This window comes from Octopus sinensis, linkage group LG7 (genome assembly GCF_006345805.1).
Source record: "Octopus sinensis linkage group LG7, ASM634580v1, whole genome shotgun sequence".
NCBI classification, from domain to species: domain Eukaryota; kingdom Metazoa; phylum Mollusca; class Cephalopoda; order Octopoda; family Octopodidae; genus Octopus; species Octopus sinensis.
The window spans coordinates 30,384,623-30,411,394 of record NC_043003.1 but is presented as its reverse complement, the minus strand read 5'-3'; the positions used below and the strand labels follow the sequence as shown (position 1 = coordinate 30,411,394).

At 36.5% G+C, this 26,772-nt stretch overlaps 3 protein-coding genes across 12 annotated transcripts in view; 1 reads left to right on the top strand and 2 right to left on the bottom strand.

The window, feature by feature from the left end:
• LOC115214080 (zinc finger protein 62 homolog) overlaps positions 1-26,772 on the top strand; it is a 433,795-nt gene that overhangs the window by 224,934 nt on the left and 182,089 nt on the right. The gene's annotated exons all lie outside the window — the stretch shown is intronic.
• Positions 176-10,535, bottom strand: LOC115214372 (zinc finger protein 239-like). Of its 3 annotated transcripts, none has more exons than XR_004999836.1 (3): positions 10,317-10,535; positions 4,816-8,623; positions 176-1,079 (listed from the first exon to the last, which is right to left on the bottom strand). XR_004999836.1 is itself a non-coding variant. In XM_036504368.1 (2 exons), exon 2 carries the CDS (start codon positions 8,014-8,016, stop codon positions 7,039-7,041), a length of 978 nt encoding a protein of 325 aa, XP_036360261.1. In that variant the 5' UTR covers positions 8,017-8,623; positions 10,317-10,535; the 3' UTR covers positions 176-7,038. The 3 variants fall into 3 exon arrangements, 1 of the variants encoding a protein (XP_036360261.1); XR_004999837.1 differs by having other exon boundaries at positions 6,036-8,623; XM_036504368.1 differs by having other exon boundaries at positions 176-8,623.
• The window catches only part of LOC115213868 (zinc finger protein 260-like), a 40,752-nt gene continuing 24,695 nt past the window's right edge, over positions 10,716-26,772 (bottom strand). Inside the window, exons 1-2 of one of the 8 annotated variants that reach the window (XM_029782815.2) lie at positions 24,550-24,855; positions 19,804-23,455 (exon numbers count right to left, since the gene is read on the bottom strand). In XM_029782815.2, coding sequence (XP_029638675.1) covers positions 21,551-22,951 — 1,401 coding nt within the window. In that variant the 5' untranslated portion in view covers positions 22,952-23,455; positions 24,550-24,855 and the 3' untranslated portion in view covers positions 19,804-21,550. Of the gene's footprint in view, positions 10,734-19,803; positions 23,456-23,715; positions 24,525-24,549; positions 24,856-26,772 lie in introns of those variants that run through there. The other 7 variants (XM_029782816.2, XM_029782817.2, XR_004999828.1 and 4 more) reach the window with 7 other exon arrangements.

Sequence of the window (26,772 nt, the reverse complement as noted above, 5' to 3'; positions counted from 1 at the left end):
TTTTGGTGAGTTTTAGTGAATTAGATATTGGGTTGTCAACTCCAGTAGACACCTCTGGCATGCCAACCATTAATTTAGCTTTGAAGGAAAGTTTGGCAGGATCACTATTACATATTCATCTTCTAAGTGAAAACTCCTCGACATTCAACAAAACAAAACAACTCGAAGAAAATCCTTAAACAGGAACAATAATGGTTTTATTCATTGTGGTGTGTGCTTGCAACTTTACAAATAACAGTTTCTCAATGTTGTGTATGCAACATAGTATATAAGAATAACTTGGAATAAAAACAATATATCTTATAACCGCAAGACAGTTGTAAGAACAACCTACATACGCTCAATGGTTCTCATCCAAAGCTCAAATGCAAAAAGGCAAGATTAACTTTCGTTTTTTCGTTTTATATGTGGAGCAGAAGTCCTTCACTTCCATGTCATCTGGAAAGTCATGGAATGTTCCAGAACATTCAATGGAAGGTCACTCAAGCTACATCCCTTTTTTAAATTTTATTATTTAATTAACTGAGAGGGTGCTACTAGTCCCTCTCGTGCTCAACTGTCATGGGAATTTTCTTCACCCCAAATGCGAACATTATGCTTATTGACTTTGCCATTCATATGAAATGTGACACATCACTGAAAACAAAATGTTCCTTGAACTTGGCTTCAAGTGTTTCTTGCATATCAAAACAGGATTGTTTGCACTTTCACTTGCCATCTGCCATTATGGCCTGAATGAGCTGCAGCTTGTAGGGTTTCATTAGCAAGCATTTCTTCAAGATGTGCCAAACTGTCATTGGAGGAATCTGGGTTTCCGGACTTGTTCTTCTTTTGGACTTCTTGGGGGCTACACAAGAGTTTATGGCGAACCTGTTCGACCATCTCTTCTGATGTTAGTGGTCAGCTAGATCCTGTTGGCCTCTTTGAATTTTTTGTGCCATGTCCAAATCTGCATTGCTGTTGGTGACTTTTTAGAGAACTCTCTCACAAATGCACACAGCACAATCTCCTTCGACTGTGTTTGAGCATACTCTAACACACAAAACGCTTTTCTCTTCCAGTGAATGCCATTTCTATACCTGAAAAGATAAACATATCAAACATTAAGCATAAAAGTTTGACCATCTTCTACATTTGTTGTCAAAATTTGAAGTCATTTGAACAAGAACTGACAAAGTTATTAGATTGCAAAATGATATCAAACTTTTTGAAACACCCAGTATACATACATACATATACACATATATATGCACAATTGAGCCTTCTACCCAATTCTCTTCCTTCTTAAGACACCCATCACCTCCCTTACCTGCAGTTCTTCCTTGATACCACTTTTCTTACTACCCCAAATCACTCCACTTGTTATCCCTTGTTCATCCATTCTGATCTCCACCTATACTTTCACACACCACTCTCCCCTGCACTGTGCTACCATATTATTTCCCCTCATTCCCACTTTCCTCATACAGTGCGCCTGCCTCTGAATTGTTCCCATTCACCCCTGCAACCTACCTAACAGCATGTCAGCTTTATTTCATCTCCCTGTTTACTGTATCATCATTTTTATTCTACTCCCACTCACTGGACATCCCCTACTCTTCCTATCACTGCTTGCACTCCTATCCTACTCATTCCTACCCACTTTGTACTTTGAAGATCCACTCTGATACCTTATCACAAATTTCAAGCTTCACCCTTTTCTCTCTAAAAGATGAGTAGTCATGTAGCTACTCTTCAGTAAAGAACTTGCTTTGCTCTTGCCACTTTCTCTCATACTTACCCTTCTCCTTATTCCCTTAGCATAAGTTTCATAGTCTTGCAAGCTGCATGGTGACCTCACTTGTGCTGATGGCATGAAAAAAGCACCATGTACACACCGTAAAGTGGTTGTTGGTATTAGAAAGGGCATCGAGTTGTAGAAACAGACAATGGGACATGATGTAGTCCTTGGGCTCATCAGATCTTGTCAAACAGCTCAACTCATTCTAGCAGAGAACATGGACGTTAAATGGTAATGATGATGATGCTAATAAGTCATTCCATCAAATAATATTTTTGGAAAACTTGTGATTTGCAATATTATAAGATATATAAATTAGGTTTACGAAAAGACACATAGCATAAACGTAAAGTGATTGAGATTTAAGTTAGTGGGATAATGAAGAAATTGTTTAAACACTGGAGAGCAGGGGCAGACTGAGCGTCGGTCAATTGGGCACTGAGACATGTGGGGTGGCCAAAGCATCGTGGTTAAAGGTGCTATAGGCCTCAATCAAACAATTGGGCCCCATGTGTTCCAAAATGTTGGTGAAGGCAGAGGGAATTGCATCACAGTGCAGTGCTATGTTGACCAGATCCTAAGACCTCACATTGTGCCCTTCTTCGTGTTACCACCGCCACATGTTCCAGTAGGACAATGATCTCTCCACACATGGCCAGGATCACCAGGTACTTCCTGCATCAGTACAACATCAGAACCATGCTCTCAGCCTGGATTTAAATCCAATTGGACACCTGTGGCATGAAATCCAGAGATGGCTGAACCAGGTGGTCCCAAGGCCAACAACTCATGTGGAAATGGAGGCAGCTTTCCTCAGAGTGTGGGCACAGGTGCTAATGGCTTTTGTGAACTGCCTCATGCACTCCATGAGCTGATGGTGCATGGCCGTTTTGAACACATAGAGAGGGCATGTATAATATTGAACATGTCATGCCCTGCAATCTCAATGTGCTGGATTTGCTCACTACCAGGACACAGAACAACCCACAGACTGTGGTCAAAGTGCATCCAAGAAATTTACTTTATCAGATTTATCAAAATTTATCTATGACATAATGAAATTAAAACATATTTCACAGTCACACACACCTTGTGTTTTTTTCATAGTTCAGTCTATACAATCATCTTTTAGGGTCCATCTTCCATGCTGGTACAGGTTGACAGTTTGTCAGGATCAAACAGGTCAGAAAAACTGTCTTGCTACAGTGTCTGGTTTCTATAGTGAAAACCCTTCCTAATACCAACCACTATATAGAGTGTACTGGGTATATAGATATATACACACACACATACAGGGGTTGGACAAAGTAAAAGAAACCACATTTATTTTTTTATTGGCAACATGACAAATTCAAAGTTATTCTAGTTGGTATATGTGTATTTGTACTTCATGATTATAGCCCCGTTTTTCTTTGCAGATATTTATACTTAAAGTTAAAATGCATGACTAACTGATTTCCAAAAAGAACAAATTGTTGGAGTGCAGACAGAAAAAGTATCAATCACTAAAACTGCTGAATTGCTATACCTCTCCTCTTCCCCATCAACAACAATATGCAGAAAATATAGTGTCCAAGTAGTAGTCAATGTTGTCTCTGATGAATCTTCATTTACTATTTCCCTACTTCAGGGTGAATTTATATAGAGAGATAGCCCAAAGAAGCCTTCAACACAACTATGAAGCATGGAGGTAGATCTGTGATGATTTCAGCAGTCATGTCATAGAAATCTCTTGGCCCATCAACTGTTCTACATGGCAGAGTTAACATAAAATAATTATCTGCATATTTTGGTCAATCATATCCATCCCATGGTACAAACATTGTTTCCTGGTGGTAGAGTAATCTTGCAAGACAATAATGTGCAGATTCATATGGTTAATGTTATTCGAAATTGGTACAAAGAGCACAAAAGTGAAGCAGGCCACTTGGAATGGCCTTTGCAATAATCACTGGATCTCAATGTAATCAAACATTTATTGTGCATTTTGTAGTAGCAGGTGAGGAACCTCTTCCTTCATCACTGAAAGAGTTAAAGCAGGTTTTACAAGAATGGCTCAAAATTCTCCCAACTATTCAGAACCTGTATGACCTACATGAGTCAATTCCTTGAATAATACATCAGGGAGGAACAACTCCATATTAAATAATAAAACTTCCATTTAACAAAGTAATTTTAATTATTTTGTCCAACATCCTGTATATATATGTATATATATATATAAACTGCCAGGATTATGATTTGCAATCTTGAAATAATTTCATCAAAAAACATTTAACACAGATCAGAACTGTTCTCTTCTGCTCAATGTATTGAGTTAGAACATGACCTCCAAACAACCTTATGAATGACAAAGAAAAGAAACAAACATTGGACAAATTACCCAGTGAAACCATACATCACCATAAAACAGGAAAATCAATGGTGAATTAAGATTTGGCAGAAAAATCTACCAGTGACTTGGAATCAATTTATGATTTAACTAATGAACCTTAAATATGCACTGAATCTGTTGATAAAGAGAAATCAAAACAGCAGCAAATGCAACTATTTGATGAAAAGCTACTAGATCAGTCAAAGTTCTATCAGATGAGCTGCAACTTATTTCCCTGTGCTACTTGTACCAATTATGAGTTCCATAGTCATTGTAGATGACAAGCCAACTTATCGCACATGTACTGCTGTATTACCCTTTAATTGAGTGCTATTCACAAGACTAAGAAGAATAAAGAAAATAATTTTAAGTTTACAGGTGCTGTGTAGTTAAGAAGTTTACTTCTGAACCACATGATTTTGTGTTCATTTCCACTTCATCAATCTTTGGGTAGGTGTCTTCTACAATAGTCCTGGGCTGACCAAAGCCTTGTGAATGGATTTGGTAGATGGATAAAATAAAGCAATCACATGTGCAAGTGTGTGTGTGTTTGTGTCTCATGCTGACCTAATGTAATAGTTGTAAATGTTGCTGTCACACAACCAGTGTCATTCAATTCCGATATTTTGTGAAAATATGTCTGGCCACAAGTAAATATTACCTTGCTTAGAAACAGATGAGAGTTGGTGATAGGAAAGGCATCTGGCTGTAGAAAATCTGCTTCAATTACTGCCTTCCAAGCCATGCAAGTGCAGTAAAGTAGATATTAAAATAACGACAATGATGATAAGTCTGAAGAGAAATGCTACTAAACAAATACTACCATCAAGAATATGCACGACAGCCAAGCAGTTAAGAAAACAGTTTTGTGAAAACTTCTGAGGACTCTTCTAACATTGTTGAACTGTATAAACAGAGGAAAAGTTGAAGATATACCAAGTTTCAATAAAATGCCAAATTTATTTATTAATGCAATTATGTTCTTGTACACAGATATTTATGCTTTTGTTCATAATCCTCCTGGTAACTGTAATGAGACAACTTTGGGGAAGACAAGCTTGCGTTATACATCTTCATAATTATTATGGATTATGTAATCTGTATATTTCTGCAAGAATATAGATACAATCAAGAGAAGACTACCCAGATTTACTGTTGAAAAACTACTTGAATTAGCCTCCAGTGATAATGCTGCAATTTTAAGTGATAAGCCCTTAGCAGCACAAAAACAACTGATAAATTTTGAAACTACATTGTAAAGAAGGGCTGAAAAAAAATCAAGATTAAAAATGAAAATAATGGTTATAACCTGAACTCCATAATCATATGTAGAATGAGCCAAGAGTCACAAAATATAAAAATATGTCCACAGATTGCAATATGTAGTCAGAATTTGTGACTCTTGGTCCACTCAATATATATCATGTCAGGAGCTCAACTTTTTATTGTCAGATTTCATTTTCTATCCATTGCCAGTAACATGGCAGACAATAGAAATACTTTTGGACAAAGACACAAATTAGCATGGGTGAATGGAATTGTACAGTCAGAGTTAAAATGTTACTTTTAAAAGCTTGCATTAAAAGTTCATCAGTGTAGAAGAGAGGCTAAGGCTACAACAGAAAGGTTAATAGAAAAAATAAGTGTTGAACATCACATACTTTTATGATTTGCACCTGACCCCATTCTCCATAAAGATTAAATACAGTATTTTATGTTCAAAAATTTTAATTTTCATTGGACATACTTTCAGATAACTAAACACACATTTCACAAATATATGATTGCTCTAGCCAGCTGAAATACGGGAGCTAACAAAACTGTTGACACTGACACAATCCAATGACAAAATCAGATTAATTAGTGTTGAATGCATAATACCTTTTACATTGTGGACAGGCCCATCATAGATAATAACTAAGAAATGTACCTACTACACTAGACAATTAATTAATTAAATGATGAAGGAAGACTGGTGTAGCTGTATTATCATTAATGGCAACAAAGATGAAGTAAGATGTGCTGGGATTGAACAATGGTAGATATCTCTGTATGACGACAAAGTCTAGAAAACAGCTGACAAAATTTTTTAGTAAGTCAGTACAGGAGAAAGTTTGGATTTAGTTTGTATTTGTGTCTAGATGTAGAACCATAAATACTATACTACTGCAAGACAATGACAAGAGGTATTAGTTAAGCATAAACCATCAAGCATTTATCAATCAGAATACTTTTTGATAGAATCACACACAATATAGTTTGGTGTGTACTGCAAAAATAAGATGTAGATGAGTGACCTTCAAAAGCCATTCAACCCAAGTATGAAGATGCTTTAAGGCAAAGTTAGGATTAGCAGTAAATTATTCATGTAGTTAGATGCCCACAGCATTTCTTTCCTTATTTCCCTTCTGCTCATCATAGTTCTTGATTCTATAATACAAGAATTCCAAACAGTTGCTTTTGGAAGCAGCAATAACAAAATGTGTCAAGAATGCTAAAAAAAAATTCAAAACCTGGAATGATTTAGTCTAAAGACAAAGCAATAACCAGAGTGCTAATTAAAATGCCACAATATCTCATAGCCACCTTGGAAGTAGGTAAAATTAAAATGGAATGAAAAGGATGTAGGGGCATTCTGGTGGGTTAATAGGATCGAAACATCAATTGCTCTAGATGCATACCATTGAATAATGGACATTAAAATAATGATGATGATACTTGCATGCTACAATTCATAACACTGATATTCTTTCTTTTCTTTTACTTGTTTCAGTCATTTGACTGTGGCCATGCTGGAGCACCACCTGATTATTCATTAAAAAATTCATTTATTATATATATATATATTGTTACTTGAAAGGAATATTGCACTACAAATATACAACTATGATTTCTCTCCTGTGTGGATACGTTTATGCTGAGTTAAATGATCACTTCTGGAAAATTTTTCATTACAGATATCACACTGGTATGGTCTTTCACCAGTGTGAATACGTTTGTGTCGATACAAATGAGCACTTTGAGAGAAAGTCTTGCCACAGATTTCACAGTGATAAGGTCTTTCTCCTGTATGAATACGTATGTGGCAAGACAAATGACTCCTTGTAGAAAATGCTTCATTACATATATCACATTGGTATGGTTTCTCCCCAGTGTGGATACGTTTGTGATAAGTTAAATTATGATTTCTAGAAAATGTTTCACCACACAGGTCACAGTGATAGGGTCTTTCCCCTGTGTGAATACGTTTGTGGGAAGACAAGTCACCACTTCCAGAAAACATTTTACCACAGATATCACAGTGGTATGGTTTCTCTCCCGAGTGAATACGTATGTGACAAGTTAAATGACCCTTTGTAGAAAATGATTTATCACAGATATCACAGTGATATGGTTTTTCTCCAGTGTGAATACGTTTGTGTATAAATAAACTACGACTATCAGAGAAGGCTTTGTTACAAACTACACAAAGATATGGTTTCTCCCCTGTGTGGATACGCTTGTGGGTAAATAAACTACCTTTCTGAGAGAATCTTTTACCACAGATATCACAGTGGTATGGTTTCTCCCCTGTGTGGATACGCTTGTGGGTAGATAAACTGCCACTTGAAGAAAAATTTTTGTCACAGATATCACAGTGGTGCAGTTTTTTTCCTGAATGACTACATTTATGGAGAGAAAATAAATTGTTTGCAGTGAACCTTTTGCCACAAACTTCACACTGATAAAAATTAGAGAATGAATGAATTAATTTATGCTGAATTAAATTCTTTTTTGTTGTGAATAACTTCTTGCATATATCACAAGAATGTAATTTCTCTTCTGATGAATCAATATTTTTGGGTTCTGCTTTTTCATCCATAACTTTTACTTTTTATCTAATTTTCTGTGTGATATTCTTTGTAAAGTCTGATGACTTAACTGTTAAAAAAAATACTTCAAAGGGATTTATTAGTTTATCATGTGACAGCCAACAACTAAAATATCAAAGTCATTCCAATTAACAAGGTATATCCAGATATGAAATTCTTAAAGTATAAAATTATTAAAAGTTCACAGTATAGCTTTCTAAATTAATTTATAAAGAAAATTTCCCTGTAAACATTTATGTAGGAATTTTTGCAAACAATCTCAATTCCAAGGAAATAGTTCACATCCATTCAACTAAGAGTTTCAGAAACAGGCTGACAGCAGCTTGATGAAGTTTTTAGTCCTTATATCTTCAGTCTAATTAATCTTTTACTGTAGCAGTAGTTGTAACAAAAGAGCTGCAGTCATGCATATGCTGTTGATACTGTTACTACAGCCTTCCATCTGTTGTTGGTTTTGGTATTACAGTAAATAATCTCAATTCCAAGGAAAATGTATTAACAGGCTGACATAGCTTAATGAAGTTAATTTTAATCTTCAGAACTTTATATGTTGATCATCTTTAGTGAAAACATTTTACCTTAATACCATCAGATAACCTGAAATAAAAAGACAATATAAGACATAAAGGACAATGAAGTGTTAACATGAGTTTTATTGGAAAAAATATTTGATCATACATACTGAAAATTATAATAAAAAGAATCAGAACATATTTCCAGAGATAAGACAACTGCCAACTCCATTGTAGTTTTCAGACAGCTGTGTAAGGTGTATGGACAAAGATAGCTGGAGAAAGAAGTGCCAATCTATAATTGTGGAGGGAGCCTGCCGGAGAGGTAGATCCAAGAAAACATGGGATGAAGTGGTGAAATATGATCTTTGATTGTTGAGTTTCACAGAGGCAATGACAAGTAGCATAGGCTTCTGGCAATTTGCTGCACTTGAGAACACACTTCAAGCGAAGTGAAATCGTGGTCATGACCAGTGCCAGTGACATGTAAATAGGCACCTGTGCTGGTGACACAGGAAAGACACCCAATGCACTGTAGAGTGGTTGGTGCTGAAAAGGGCATCCAGCTGTTGAAAGCAAGCCAAACAGACTGAAACCAGGCGCAGCTCTCTAGCTTACCATCTCTAGTTAAACCGTTTAACCCATGCCAGAATGGAAAACGAACGTTAAATGATGATGATGAGGACACAAGTACAATTCCTTTCTTTTCTCAAACATTCAACAATTTTGAAAACTATTGTAGTTATGTTATTACAAAGATAACATAGGAAAGAAGTACCAACATATTAGTAACCTACATTGATGACCAACAAAGAATATAAAATGTTATTTAACAATATAATTCTTGTCTACAAGACTTTGGTTCCGTCCGAATGTCTTCTTCCAGTACTCTCATCACATGACTTAAGAGCCGGTCATTTGAAAGGAGATATTTAGACAATCATTATCACTACTATTATCCTCATAGTTACCTTTTACATAGTAAATGCCTGACTTTCTTTATTCAAATACTTCATTGGGATTTATGCTGTTTAAAATTCTATTAACTCTCCTTACCAAATGTCTCTTGAAATACACTGCCACTGTTTCGATTAATTTTTAAAATAATGAAGAATTTAGTAAAATAACTGTCAGTATTAAGCTGATGTTTGTAACATATATTAAAACGAAAGTTTGATAGAAGGTTTAAATTTAGATCACTTTAAAAGGAAGTTTGTATTATAAAACCAAGAAACTTTACAACGCGTTGGGGGTATTGAATTGCATCTGCCACAAAGTCGTCCAAGATTCTAAGACTGATGGGTTTCGCTATAGGAAACAGGAATCACTGTTCATATTTACGGTGTTTGTACAACAAAGTGTCATCCGAAGATGTAAACATTAACCGATTAGGTTTACTTGAGGCAGATCACACGTAATGAGAATAAGTAGGGTCTAGCCGCTATTTCGTAAAACATTTAAAGTCTACACTCTTGTCTATCAGTCCTCGAGAGGACTACAGAATAAAAACAAGAGTAAAAAAACATGGTTAAAGAAATAGAACAAAGATATACTCAAAATATCTATATCGAACGAATGCCGTAACTCCCTGAAAACAATATTAACTGAAGTTTAAATGAAGAGAAAAATCAGAGAAAACGAAAACAAGCAAAAATAAAGACGAAAGAAAACAGGTTTTTGTAAGGAGAAGGAATTGTGCAGATGAAGTAGAATTATAAATTTAAAAGAGAAATTTTCGAGACAAGAAATATGTAAAAATATATATAAATAATGCTTACATAAGGAAACGTGGGATAAGAGGAAGAAAACGGTGTTATTAAAATTGGGACCAACGACAATGGGGTTTGCAAAAAATACAAGGCTTCTCTGAATTACCGAAACGAATAAGTGAAGCTTTAAGAAAATTATCTACTTCGAAATAAATTCGAAAGATAGTTTATAAAGATAATAAAGAGCCTCTCGTATAGAAATAACCTTTTGTGTATATCATAAAAACATGTATATTCTTAAGAAAAAGTAATCATCATCACCATCATCATCATTTAGCGTCCGCTTTCCATGCTAGCATGGGTTGGACGGTTTAACTGGGGTCTGTGAAGCCGGAAGGTTTCATCAGGCCCAGTCAGATTTGGCAGTGTTTCTACGGCTGGATGCCCTTCCTAATGCCAACTAATATATATATATATATATATATAATAATAATAATAATAATAATAATAATAATAGGGAGTATAGCTCCAAACGTACAGGGAAAAATTAAATTTAGTATTAAATCAAATTCCACATTATAAATATATAAAATATGAATTAGAGATAAAACCACTATTAGGCAACTCAAACAGTGATAGACATAAACCAATACATAAATAACAAATAATATAAATATAATATATTATAAAGAAGGCTTTACCACTCTAAAAGTTGTTTTTTTTATAAATCTAATCCATCCAAGACATATTACTTTAAAATCTATAAATTCTCAAGTATTTGCTGACTTTTAGTGTCATGCACTGTTTTATTTGTTCTGGAGATCCTTTTTTTTTTCTTTTTTGAAGATACTATGATAAAGTTTAGGTTTTTGCTATTGACCATCCTGAATGACAACCCAGTTAAGAAGCCTTTATGAGGTCACTCAGCATGCATGAAACTGTAGTAAACCTTTTCGTAAATATCACCTTATTGTATTAAAAATGGTTAAATATAAAGAATAAACTAATATGAATGATAATGCTGTGCAGCTTATGTGAGAATGAAATGAGCCGGAAGGAAAGGACTGTGATGTCAATGGTCAAGGGGCTTGAGTGGAACAGGAAGTGTGAGGGAGGAAGTGAGGGTCATCCTCTTTTGCCTTGGGTGCTCATGACAAACAGAGGTAAGTGAACTGACAGGGATGGGTATTAGCAGCTGCGATCGCTAGGTGTGCAGACTAGGTGCAAGTTTTGCATTGAGTAGAGCTGGATGGCAAATTGTTTCTTATTTCCCTCATAAAACAAGCTATTTCATTGTTATTATCCCCTACTATGTGATGACAGCAAAGATAAGGATCAGCAGCAATGCTATTGGACCGTTCTATGGCAAAGGAGATGTAGTGGCCTGAATCCATAAGATCAAAGTAGTGGCCTGGCTACAAGGCATCAACAATGTAGGAGGTCTCTTGGCTCTGTACCTGGAGGCAAGTGTGCTGATGCTGTACCTTGAGGTAGACAAGGAAGACCAACTGTGGATGGTGAGGATCAAGCAGTGCTTGAGGGAAGATTATACGGAGGGGATGTACGCCACATTTGCTAAGCTGGGAACAGTCAGGTAGACAGGAACATGTTGATGAGTATGTCATGGAGGTTTGGAGACTGGCCATGCTGTCCAACTTCACTAGAGAGGATTTAGGGAAGGTGGCATGAGTGGCCTTCGTAAATGGTTTTCCCAATGATCTATTGGTACAACTGCCAGGCAGTGAGAAAATGGCAGTGAACGAGCTTATCGTTCAAATCCACATGTCAACACAAAATACCTGGCAGAGGGAAGTGGTGATGGCCGTTGTGGAAGCCCACAGTGTGATACAACAACGAGTAATGAATGGGGAGAAGAAAACTACCATGGAGCAACAGTGACCATTCATGGGCTGGTGCTTTAAGTGGCAAGGGCCGCACATTGTGAGGGGCTGCATGGAAACAAAGCCCGGACCTGTTTACTACCAGTGCAGGCAGACTGGGCATATCACTCAAAATTGCAGCCAGGAAAACGGTCACAGGGAAGTTGCTGCCTTTCAAACTTCTCTCGCAAGCAAGTAGAGGCATTCGTGCAGTCGCTGCCTGTAGTAGAAGTCTCAGTTGGGGGAAAGGTGTTGAAAGCCCTTGAACTTACAGGCTGTATGACATCTCTCATGACTGCGAGAGTGACAAAAAAATAGTAGGGGACGAGAAGTGTTCAGGCAGTCGAAGGCAATGAGACTGGATATAAGGGTGGCAGTAACGTGGATATAGCGGTGCAAGGCACAACACTGAGGCTGCAGGTGATTGTGATTGACAATGTGGTAGACAGAATTGATGTAGTGATGGGAATGGATACAATCAACCACTTTAGAGGTGTCAGTGTTGGTGGAAACATGGTTTCGTTTGGTGGTGCAGGGGACCATGAGTGCAACATGTGAGGGAGCAGAGCTCCACAAGGAACTGTACAGCTTACACTGTTGAGGACAAAGATTTTCGGGGGGAGGGTGCTGGAAAGGGGAGTCCCCCAATTCTGAAGAACAGGCTGAGCTGCTACTAGCATACCTTGAAGGGACATGCCAGGAGTGAATTTGAAGGAGAGATAGAGAGGTGAATTCAGGAGGGTGTCCTTATCCCATGAAAAGAGGTGGTGCAGCCAACAAAGGGTAAAATCAGACCAGTACTGGACTTTCAGGAGATGAATGGCCATGTATCATGCCACACAGGTGGTGACGTGACTGATGTCTGTGGTGAGATGCTACACAAGTGAAGACAGATGGCAAGGGCAGTGATGATTGTCGACTTGAAGTCAGCATATTTGCAGCTCCATGTGAACAAGAAACTGTGACAGTATCAGCTGGTATGATATAAGGGCCAGATATACTGTCTGACTGGGCTGGGTTCTGGGCTAAATTCCATGCTGTCAAAGGCCATAGAAACAGTGCTCAAGTCTATCCAGGGAAAGGTGACAGGATAAGAAGGGCCACCAATTCGTATATAGATGACATCTTGGTAGACGAGACCGTAGTATCTGCCACAGAGGTAGTAGGTCACCTCAAGAGGTTTGAACTGACTGCAAAGCCACTGGAGCCAATGGTTGGAGGAGCCACACTGGGATTCAAGCTTCAAAGAGATAAAACAGACTCATTGGTGTTCCAGAGGGGGAATGAGATCCCAGAACTAGGTACCAGCCTCAGCAGGAGAGAACTGTTCTTAATGTGTGGGAGGCTCCTGGGACACTACCTAATCAAAGGGTAGCTGCAGGCAGTGTGCAGCTACAAGAGATAAGGGAAAAACTGGGGAGACAAATTGGGAAAGGGGACAGTGGCAATAATGCAGGAGATCATAGAGAGGATGAGCAGAAGACCCAGTAAGGGGGAACTGGTACATGCCCAAATTGGAGAATGGGACTCTATAGTGCAATGCTAGCAATAAAGCGATAAGGGTTGTAATGGAAATAGAAGTTGAAAAGCTGACAATTGCAACCACATCAACATGGCTGAGTTGGACGCAGTGCTGAAGATGAATTTGACCTTGAAATGGGGGATGTACTCCATTGAAATCCAAACTGATTCAGCTACAGTTTTTGGCTGGGTAGGATCAGTAATCATAAAAAGAGGGTTCAAACCAAAGGGGTGGCAGAGATGTTAGTAAAGTACCACCTAGGGATTCTAGGAGAACTGGCTGCTGAATTTGGTTTGAAGATGAGTGTGGTTTTTGTGCCTTCAGAAAGGAACAAGGCAGACATTCTAACCATGGTGTAAAAGGACTGGTTGGCGGAGCTTGAAGATTCGAAGCAGGGGATAGCTGCAGTGTGTTGTAGCTAAGGAGACTGCATGCCATGCATTATATGGGCATGGATTGAATCCTGTATCTTGCCAGGAGGGTTGACGCCACCATCACTAGGCAGAACATCCAAAAGCTGGTCGGGAATTGTGATAGGTATCAATCCATTGACCCTGCTCTGGGTGTGCATGAGCAGGGAAATATCTCAGTAGAGCACAACTGGAGACAATTGGTAATGGATGTGACACACTTCTGGCAGGGGATGTATCTCTCAATAGTTGACTGTGGGCCGGGTCGGATGGCCATTTAAAAGGAACTGAAGACAGGTACTGCAGCCGAGATTGCATGTATCCTGAATGAGATATTTCTGGAACGGAGCCCTGTGGATGAATTGTTGATGGACAATGGCACTGCATTTTCTTCGGAGACACTTGATAAGTGGAATGTGCACCGCTTCTTCAGAGCAGCATACTGGCTGAGTGGAAATGGGATCATGGAAAGACATCATTGAACGATCAAGGCCATGGCAGAGAGGGGGCACATCTCGTTGCTGGAAGCAGTGTTCTGGTACAATATATCGCCCCAATCAGGACAGGCTGAGAAGTCCTATATGCAGGTGGCTTAGCTTTCAGAAGCCCAGCCACAAAAACTGCAGGCTAGTGATCCAGTTCTTAGCAACCTAGCTCTCAGCAGCTCTGTAGTGGGAACACTTGTATGCTAGTGACCTAGCTTTCAGCAATACTGCTGTAAGAACTCCTCTAGTAACCTAGACCTCTACTATTCCACTGTGGGATATCCTGTGTGCTTCAATAAATTGTTACTTGTAAAAAAGATTTCATGCTTATGGGAAAATCTGATTTTTTTTCTTAAAGGAGACAGTAATGGTCATGTTTTAGTCTTATTTGACCTCATTATCACAGCATAGACAAGACCCATTTGGACAGTAAACTGCTAACAACAGCCAAATTTTCTCTTAAGCATCAGAATTAAATTTTTTTAAAAATTGTAAATATTTTCAGATTAAAAAGTGTGATTTAAGGGAGATTTGGCTGTTGTTTCTAGCACACCCCAAGACAACCCTCCTCAGTTCTTTCTCACTGTTGCATGTATTGATGTTTTTTCAATATTTTTCTCCCCATAACTACATTTTATGCAATAAAATAAAATTTGAAAATTTATGATTTTTTTTTACACACCACCCCACTTCTGATTGTTTCTCTTTATGATTGAAAATATTGGAAAGCCTGAGGTCATTTATCCACTGATTTAAAAAAGTAGATATGCATATTTTGCAAATGAAAAAAACTAGATCCACAAAAGATACTTCATTTTAATAGCATACTTTTCTGTTAAAAAATGTATCTTTCTTACACATGCACAGCCTCACTTAATTAAGGTGGGAGGTAAAAATTTAAATTACCATTTTTTTTTATTGATGCTTATATCCCATCAATGGAGCACACGTGTGGTCCATTGGTATCATCATTAAGAGAGGAGGAGAGTAAAAAAATCATAAATTTTCCGAACCATTTTTTCATAAAAAGATGCTCCCCATCATTTCAAAGTCTGTAGTGAAAAACAATTGGAAAAATCCTCATCAAAACAGGGAAATTCCAACTTATGTGGTCTTCTTGATCCAAAACTTCTCTTCCCACCCCCTCGGAAAAAAATTTTCCCCCACAAATTTCCTTCTAATTGTAATCTATGTCGTTTAAAAAGTTTATATAAACTTTCATTAAAAGATACCTGTTTTCCTGAATGTTATGAAGGCAAAAATTGGATCATTGTGAGAAAAAGAAACTCATACCCAGCACATAGGAAAAATTTTTGTCCGTGTGAATTCTGAAGAAAATTCCAGATAATTTTTTTTCCTTCTTTTTACATGCAAATAGAAAATTTTCCTGGGACAGTGTCTTTGAAGGATTAAATTGTAAATTCAGTTACAACACAAGGAAAAATGATGTGCAGTTTCCTGCTTGAAAATGGCACCAAAATTTTCTGGTGAAGAAGACAATATGGTGATGAGAGAGACTAGTGGTATGTTCCTATACGGTGAATGGTGGTCTGGTTGCATAGATGAAGTCGAGAAGGAGAAAAAGGAATACGTATCCATTGGTCAGACATTTGTCCGGGTTTCACCATTTTAGAAGGAATTGTGGTGTGTGCCACGTCAAGATCACCATTTTAAATGGTATATGAATCAGAGTTGTGGAATCATCTAAAGGTTGACTCCTTCAGAAGGCTGTAATATCATTTGATAGGAACATGGTACAAAGAAATACATAGAACAAGGCTGTAACTTTAAATAACTTTAATGTTGGCCTCACACACATACATATAAGTTGAATGATAAATGGAAATAGCTTGATGCGTGGAGACCATGATCCTCTTCTGTGCATTACCTCCTGTCAGCTAGTCACTGCGTGTCATTAGAGAGCCAACTAGATCATGTCCTTGCTCTACGACGTCTAGATGCCAAAAGAGGACTTGCAAGGCCACGTGTCAAAATATCACCACTGCTTGCACCATCTATTGCAAGCTTGTTTAAACCCATTGTCAATAGAAGTAACTATGCCTACAAAATAAACTGGTGATGTTTTATTCTCCGTTATATAATACAATCATTGCCATACATGGATTAACATAACATAACAGCTTATTACAAAGATGTGTGAGAGAACTTTGTGGTTAGGCTGTACTGTTTGGTGGTGTGTAAAGGCAGCCTTTGGTTTGTTGGTTGTGTGATGTTCATACAGCAATGATGTTGACAGGCATCTGGTGAAGATGAAAACGGAGCCTGGCTGGTGTCAGATACATCGTTGCTGGAGATGAGTTGTACCTGTGGTCAGTGGCAAGTGCCAAAGATCTAGAACAGTGGAGAACTGTTGTACTCATAGGGAATAGAGGGCTCCCAGAAGCTGGTGATTAATTTTTTGCGTAAGGAAAAATAAACTGTTATGCCAATGTGAGTGGACAGCTGGAAGCCAACCAATGCTAATAACAGGTTTGTTTAAACATGAGGTCATGTGACCATTGGAACGAAAAGGCAAATTTGGAGCCGATATTGAGGTATTTAAGCCTAGATGAGACAAAATGAAAATATTTCACACAATGACAGTGTAAATCACTTATGCTACAGACATATGAAATAAATTGTTGTATACAGTGCTCAGGTACAGAACCTTAAAAAAAAAAGCCATCAGATGTACTGTTGGTGGATTTCAGGAAGCATGGAAATTTTGAAGGCTATAGTGATTTGACAGCTAACAAATGACATGGGTAGTTTATTCCATACTTAAGCAATTCTGAGCATGAAAAATGTTTTCGAAAACCATAGGTGCAATATTGTTTTTTTTATTTTGTAAGCATGTCCACAAGTGTTTGTCATATGGAATTCAAAAAGGTGCCCAAGATTGTTGTTGGAAACATGATGCATAATCTTGTGGGTGTTTACCATGTCAGTTGCCAGATGTCTGAGATTTAATGTGTCCATGCCCAGGGAAGCAAGATGTTCAGAATATGGTAGATGCCTGACGGCAGGTATTCGTTTTGTTGCATGTTTCTAAACAGTTGCCAAGAGATTTATATGCTGAGCAAGATAGGGTTTCCAGATTGGTGAAGTAAATTCCAAGTGTGGATGTATCCTTATCATATATAGTCATAAATAGATAGCTGGAGAGTGGCTGACAAAAGTCTTACCGAGTCATGCTCAACTTTCTTGACAATCTTAGCAATATGGTTTTGCAATGCAGGTCACTATTTACAATACAGTTGTAGGCGCAGTTATCTCCCTTGACAGCGGCTGCCTAGATAGCCAGCCACTAGGGGTTACATGCAACACTAAGGTTCAGACACTTACCCCTTTCTATTTCGCATCCAAGACGCTGGAGCGTAAATATATAACCTAGCTACCTCTCATACACATGCAGCAACTAGCAGACATGAGGTAATACACAGATTTTACAAGTGAAGGCCATGTTCATCAAACTCTTTCCATTATTATTCAACTTGTATATATTTGAGACCTCAAGTAAAGGTATTTAAAGTTGCAGTTTTGTTCTTTGAATTCTTTGTACAGTGTTCCTTTATTGTATGACATATTACAGCCTTCTGAACAGAGTCATCATTAGATGGTTTTGCAGCATGAGACCATGACCATCTAAACAGTGATACTTCGCAGTACAAGTTTAATTCGTCCCATGACTGAACTCGTCTTATGATTTAATCATCTTACAAATCAATTTTCCCTATTGAAATTAAATATAATTAATCTGCTCCAGCCCCAAAAATAACTTTTTTATTGGTTTTAAAACAGAAAAGGTGTGGTTACAAGTAAAATGACAATTATAAAAAAAGAGATATGTAAACTGGTTTTATTAACTGAATTAATTTAAAGATGGGACTATTTTTGTGCTCGTACTGCAGATTTCTGCTCATACTTCAAGACAAAAATTCACACGTCTCTTGGCTTGCAAACCAAATTACTCATACAATGGGACGTGTACTGCGAGGTTCTACTGTAATACCCAGATCATGTTCACTAGAAGACCTCTTGAGATTGGTGTTTTTGAGGGAGTATGTAAAGGTTGGGTTTTTCCTCTCAAAGTGCATAGTGATGCACTTGTCCACAGCTAGTTTGATTTGGCAGTCAGAAATCCATTCCTGCATTGTGTCCAGGTCTTATTGCAGGAAAGATCTATAGTGCATATGATCTGTTCTTTTTATTTTGAGATACAGCTTGATGTCATCTGCATGTTTCAACACTGTAACTTTCCACAAGTTAACATCTATGTCATTAATATAAGCAACAGTAGAAATCCAAGAACAGATCCATGTCATACACCAGAAGTTATCCCATATGGTAAAGAGTAGCTAATAAGTTATGATTTATGTTTCGTTTTAGCTTTTTTTTCTTTCATGATGTTCAAATGGTTTCACAAATGCCAAATTTTGTTGACTTTATAACAGTTGAATTTGACCTCATGTTTGCCCATATGGAATTCATGAGTTGATCATATGTACAGACTCCCATTTTAGTCCAATCAGTGCTTTTTGTTCACATGATAGTCTGGAGGCATAGCTAGGACCGTCTGTGAACAGACCTACAAATACAGCTGGTTAGTGCAAAAACAAAAAAAAAAAAAGAGTGTATTTGATCTTTGGTGGAGTTTGTTCTAATAGCTGTTCTCATAACAACCCTGTGAGACAGATGAAGAAACCTACCGTGGCAGCAAGAATATGCATTGATGTGAAGAATCAGCCTAAATGTGTATTTCTGATGAAGATCTTCTGTACTTACAATATACGGCATTTCATGTAAAATTTACACTTCTTATATGGCATGAACACCTTCTGTATTAATGCAATGAAAATTTATGCATATATACTGACAGCGTCTTTCTTCATGACCACGCCACAATTTGGAGATTTTATTTACTAAATTTTTTTTACAAATGTAAAGAAAGTAGGTAAATAAATAAAATTTCTGACTATAGTAAAATTTAAGCCTATTTAAGTAATTAAATGTGTTCTTTGTTTTATTTTTGGCAAAATTATTTTACTTTATTTTTAAAATATTAATTTTTACTTAGTTAACAGTTTGTCAGTTCATTTTCCTGTCAGGTAAATCTAAATTTTCCTCAAATAAATGCAGATGTCATAGAGGTAATCATAATGAAAGAAAATAAAGATCATCTTTATAACATTGTATTAATAATAAATAAACAAAAATGAATCTCTATTTCAAAAATCTTTGAGAATATTAATTTATTAATTTTTGATACATGGGAATTTATGATGAAGCATCAGATTATTTTTATCGAATTTTATATTTAGTCGCTGTATTTTAAGTTTACTTCTTAGGTGAAAGAAAGTTGATCAGTATTGAATGGCTTGGCTTATTTGAATGTTTTATTCAAGTGGAAACCCATTCAAATTATATTTTAGCTGCAATATTTTAAACTCTTATCTTTTATTCTAAGCTTACTTCTTGTCCTGTATTTCTCCAGATATATTAAATAGTTAATATTGTTATCCTTTGCTTGCATTTTCCAGTCTAGCATAATATAGATGCTTTTATAATAAGCATCGTGGAACAATGTTTACAAAAATAAGCTACAGCCTTTATCTACTTTTAAAGATAAATTTCAAACCATTGGGAAAATGCAAAATGTAAATGTTAAACAATAGTAACACAAACTCTCACACTCACACAAAACTAAAAAATTCTCTCCTCTGTATCACTTATGTAGGACTACTACACTCCAAGACCCAGTAACTTTACTATATTTACAGTCTGAACTGTGTACAATGTGAAAGAAATCTGTAAAAGAGAGAGAGAGAGATTAAGGAAGACTTCGAGTGAAGAAAGGAAAACTCATATTAAGATGTTACAACTCATAGAGAAAACAACAAAAGATTATGTTGATTAGTAATACATGATGCTTGAGAAGACCTAACCATCTATGTAAGCATAGAAAAATGTACATTAAAATGGGAGTAATGGTGGGAGACTGGAATATATTAATATCTCAATCTTTTGCCCATTTTGTCCATACTGATCTCCTGCTGCCTCTCATCCCTATTCAATATCCTCTCATCTTTCTTTCACCCCTCACCTGTAACAGTTTTCTGATGCAGAAAGACATGAGATCTCATTTTCTCACCAACCACCATACAAAACTACTCCTTTCTTTCTCTCATCATAGTTCCTGAGTAATGAAGGATTGCATTGGGTATGTTGTTATCCAATAGACCTCTCCATTTACCCTCCCACATAACTAATCATACTCCCTCTCCATCGTTTCACTCTTTTATTAACATCCATCACACTCTAACCATTATCGTCTCAACTACTCATCACTTTGCATATTCTCTCAGCAGCTAACACTAGCTTTCTGTATGACTAACTACTACTCCACATGACATCCATCACATTCTTGCCATCACTTTGTCTCTTCCAGTACTTCTCCTCATACATTTTCCATTTCTCCCTCCTCTTCCATACTGTCACCACAATCATTGTTTCTGTTTTATAATATTGTATCTTCATCTGTCTGACCAAAGTCCATCTCTTCTATGTTGTACTTAACAAACAGAAACAATGTAGTTAAGTGAGAACTCTTGTGAGTGGAAGACAAGTTCATAAAGTGGCTAACAAACAAGCACAGAGAAGAGTGAGAGGCTGTCATGTCAAGGACATGACAATCTTTCTAGAGCTGGAGCCATGATAAAATGAACCTAGTACACTGTAAATTGGTTTACAGTTAGGAAAAGAATCCTGCTGTAGAAACTGTGTCAAAATATTAAGTAGTAAGAGCAGCCATAACAAATTAGAACTGACTTGGACCCTAGCAACACATTCAGTAGACAAAATAACTATGATAATGTGGATCAGTAATATGGGTTCTAACTTGTGGGAGTACAACTGTGAATAGTCAGTATATAATCCTGAGAAAATTACTTATTACAGATATCACAGTAATATAATTTTACACCTATAGAAGTACATACATTATAAATCAAGTGAGAATTTCCTTGGAATGTTTCAGCACAGATATCAGTGGCATACTTTCACCTGTGTGAGTACGCTTGTGAATAGTGAAATCTCCATGTCGGTAAAATGTTTTACCACAGATACCACAGTAGTATGCATTCGCACTCATGTAAGAACATTTGTGAACAGTTAACTGATAATTTGTGGAAAATGATTTATCACATATATCACAATGGTATGGTTTTTCACCTGTGTGAGTTCGTGTGTGACGAGTTAAGTGAAATTTTGTAGTAAATGTTTTACCACAGATAACACAATGATGTGGTTTCTCACCTGTGTGACTAAATATGTGTATAGTCAATTCACTATTACAAAAGAATGTTTTGCCACAAATATCACAGCGGTATGGTTTCTCACCTGTGTGAGTACGTACATGACGAGTTAAGTGAGAACTTCCAGAAAATTTTTTGCCACAGATATCACAGTGGTAAGGTTTCTCACCTGTGTGAGTACGTACATGACGAGTTAAGTGAGAACTTCCAGAAAATTTTTTGCCACAGATATCACAGTGGTAAGGTTTCTCACCTGTGTGAGTACGTACATGACGAGTTAAGTGAGAACTTCCAGAAAATTTTTTGCCACAGATATCACAGTGGTAAGGTTTCTCACCTCTATGAATACGCATGTGATGAACTAAGACAGAATTCTGAGAGAATGTTTTACCACAGATATCACAGGGGTGTAGTTTCTCATTAGTTTGAGTACATTTGTGACTAGTCAATTTATAATTTCGAGAAAATGATTTGCCACAGTTATTACAGTGGTATGGTTTTTCACCTGTGTGTGTACGTATATGACGAGTTAAAGTATTTGTAGAGAATGTTTTACCACAGATATCACAATGATATGGTTTCTCACCTGTGTGAGTACGTCTGTGAAGATTTAATTGAGACTGCTGGCAAAATGTTTTACCACAGATATCACAGCGGAATGGTTTTTCACCTGTGTGAATACGTACATGACGAGTTAAATCATAGTTCTTATAAAACATTTTCCCACAGACATCACAGTTAAGTGTTTTCTTACTTGTTTGTGTACATTTGTGAACAGTCAAGTCATCCTTACAAGAGAAAATTTTACCACAGATATCACAGAAACATGTTTTCTCATCTGTGTGAGTACATTTGTGTGATAGCAAAGAACCACATGTAGTAAACTCTTTATCACAAAATTTACTGTGGTAAACATTTGATTTTGTATCAAGTAAATTGTGTTCACTGGTGTCCTTAACTTTCATGGAGGGGTTTGCACTGATGTCACAGCCATATGATTTCATCTGCATATCTTTTTTATCTGGTTGAAGAAAATCATTATCCTCATATTGTATTTCCTCATTCTCACTCAATCTCTCTTCCATGTTATTCATTCCTCACAGAATACAAATAGAATTCCTTCTTTATATTTAGTTTTTTTTAAAAATTCAATGTTTTATAAAGCAAAATGATACTGTGATTAAGATGTTAGATTACTGGGCAGGAATTTATGAAGATACAGATTATTTTTAGGGATAATATAAATTAAAATTTGGAATATTTTTTATAGTTATATCGCATATACTCTTTTCAGATAAAAGTCATTCGCCTTAATTATAATTTTTAGATTAAATCCAATCCTGTCACACATGATATTCAGTTCTCAAAGTATACTCAGATACCTTAGGCATTACACAAAAGGCTGGTGATGTTTTCTATTAAATTTCTTGAGTTCAACCATACATAATCAAGCCAGAACATACACTTCCAGTCAATTTCAAGTTAGAAGACCTCTATCATGTTATCCTCATGAAGTCATTCTTTAGTCTTCCAGATAATTCATTGATCTGCTGACGTGTCTTCTGTGGGAAATTGTCACATCAATATTACCAAATATCCTGAAACATAGGGACAGCATAATATATAAGAGGCTATTATAAGTCAACGCAAATTGTGTTAGAGAGATGATACTAAATCATAAATATTGAAAGATAGAACAAAAAGGAAGAGAGAGTAAATATCTACAGAAAAGATACAGAGTGTGGATATTATAGATCATCAGCCTGACAATCACGTAGGTCACTTTATATAATTTCATTAAAAATTCTCAGGATGTATACATTTTTAAAATGAATATTTGGAATATTAGAATAGTTACCTTTACTTCTTTATTCACGTGTTATGATGGTATATTTGGTATACGTTTTTATCTAAAATATTTTCTGAAATGGCTTCATCAATCGTTTTAAAGTGCATAAGGCAAAAAAGAAATTGCCCCAAATCGGTTTGGATTGGGTGAGGGTAGGATAGGGGGGAGTGTGTAAAAAAAAATCATAAATGTTCAAAGAATGTTTTCATAAAACATCATTTGTATACCCGCGTGGTAAAAAGAAAATGGAAAAATCCTCGAAGCGTTATATGAAATGTTGAATCTATTCTACAGTCGATTCAGCGATTGCTTTGGATCATTATCTCTGGGGTGTGACACTTTCAGTTACAAAACTAAAAGTGGTATACTTTAAATACAAAAATCGCATGAGAACTATTTTGTCCAATATTTCCTTTTGTTTAGCACTTGGTCACTTCTGCTTGCACATCCTTAGCATCAAAGGAATGAAAGTTATTTCAGCCGTCCTTTTTAGGTATACTGTATCCAACCAAGACTATATGGCGATCGAATGTTTGCCGACTATATAATGAAATGTATTTCACTTTTTTAATGAGGATGCGATCTGGTTATTTCTAGCAGGTCAAGCGATAATGTGGGAATTCGGGCTTTAGCTTGGAATTGGGAAATTTAGGAATGGACTGGAGTAAAAGTAACAAAATCATCTTTACTTTAAACAAAAATATTTTACTTTCGTAAATGATACATTTTCTTCTCTTTCTTTTATAGAGAACAAAACAAACGCGTGTATGTAAACTGCTGTTTACCACATTATATTAATAATACGTATTCATATAAATCCAATGAAGAATAAGTAATACATACACAAATAAGGAGAACCTGAGGTAGAGGAAACAATGATAACTTCAAAAGAACTTTTACATCATATATTAATTTCCATTTCCAGGTCCACATAATAAAGAATAACGAACCTATTTCTTGCAGAGTTCATGACGAATCATCTATATTCAATTCGATCATCTAAATAACATTTGTTAGGTGAAAATGATACTGTAACGTACATATGCAGCTATTTATAGCAGGAAGTGAAGAGAAATAGGAAACAATCAAGGGAAATAACTATATTGTCAACATTGTATTTTGATACGCACCAAACAAAATAATATTGGCTGTTTCAAGCAGCTTCATTTAATCGATCAATGAAAACATTACATCAATTTGAAAGACACAACTCTCTTCAAATGCAGACAACCATATAAATTTCCAATATAAAGGATAAACCATTTTAAAAACACAATTTACATCAGTACTAAAAAACAAAACGCTTACATTGCTTCTTTTTGCTATGTTTGTGGCAAAATGAATTTAGGGAAAAAAACTTAAAGCTTGCTATAATTTAGAGAAATAGTGGGTGGGGGTGTCACCAAAAATTACGAAGGTAAATGATTGTCTCCCTTCAGCCTTGGCTATCAACTTCCGGCTGTGCTGTCACCTTGCAGATTCCAAAACGCTAGCAAGAATCTTCTAAACTGCAAGCCTGGTATGAACGAGTCTTTTAGGATTCTCATGTGTTCAGCAATGCATAACTTGCAACATTTCATCCCGTTTAATGTAGGAGCCAGGGTTTTCAAAGATTTTCCATGAGAACAAGAATGGTATCCTGTCATCTCTTAGTTGCCAGACGTGACTGGCCAGTGATGCTATGCATCTCCTTTCCAGAACTCTGAAGGAGGACAAATGGTTGGAAAGATGCTGCTTGAGGGAATTCGTTGGTGACAACTCCATTCTCAATTCCTTCTCCAGTCATTTGCAGATAGAGAAAACCAAGACAGTTGTTTTAACAACTTCATACTCATGTTTCTATACTCCAGTCAAGCAGGTTCGAGGTACAGATATGCCATCAGGAATTTAACCCTGTATTTATCCAGCTGTGATGGCTTGATCATAAACTTATACATACCAGCTATTTTGTTTTAACCACCAGAGTTTGTCTCTCCCTGTGTGTATAATTTTTTAATTTTTTTATCTAAAGACCAATGTGGAAAACACTATGTGCAGTAAATAAAACTTCCATTAATTGTTTATGAGTGTTGTTTATCATTTACATGCAGTCAACAACCCAACAGAGAGCCAGCATAGAATACCTCCCTTGCAACTGGTTTTAATTTACTCACACCAATAGTACCAAACATTAACTTGTCTCATTTTCTTTCAAACTAAGTATTGTTGATTGCTTCATTTATCTCAGCAATGAGATTCATAGCAGCATTAACTGTGAGTCTGAAGTTCTAAAAAGACTTGCATGAGCTGGTGCACTTGTTGACTCATTGGATGAGTGTATTTGGTGCTGCTGAGGAAAAGGTTCAGATCTTTAGGTTTCTCATCCTCCCCATCTTGCTCTATAATTGTGAGACTTGAACTTTGTCTGCAGCCTTTAGATACATCAGAATTCCTTTGGTACAAGGACACTTCACAGGATTATTGGTTACCATCAGTCAAATTTCATATCTAACCAATGACTATAATCAGAAACTGGAATGCATTCTGCTGTATGATTTGTGAGTGCCAGCTCAGATAGTTTGATCATGATGCTTGATTTTCAGAGTTAGCGTTCTGTTCACTGATGGTCTGACAGTACATGTTAGTTTATCACATGCCATATGGTCACAGTAGATGAGGAAGTATCTTACAGAGTTGGGGACTAACTGGGACTCTGCTTAACAGATCACTCAGGAGGACCTGGGAATATACTGACAAATGGTGAACGCAACAACAGCACATGACCCCACACCTAACCTGACTATGACTTCATATATACATGCACACATAATTATAGGCACTGAAAGGTAAACAAGCAGCAAAACACACACTCAAAACATGTAATAGAGTGTATAAAGGCAGTAACGTACAACTGTAATGAGAAAAAACAGAAATTTAATATTTTGGAGTAAAACTCATAGAAAACAAGATTAAGAGTTAGAAAAGGGTAGGTGAAAGACCCCAGTAGAGTGTATATGCCATGCAAATTTTTCTGCAAAAGACAATCAGGAAAAGTGAGGTTCACCCTACAAACCACTGTTTCAGAAA

Excerpts from the sequence above, each read along its gene's own strand:
- LOC115214372 (XM_036504368.1), bottom strand. The coding sequence starts at position 8,016 with ATGGATGAAAAAGCAGAACCCAAAAATATTGATTCATCAGAAGAGAAA.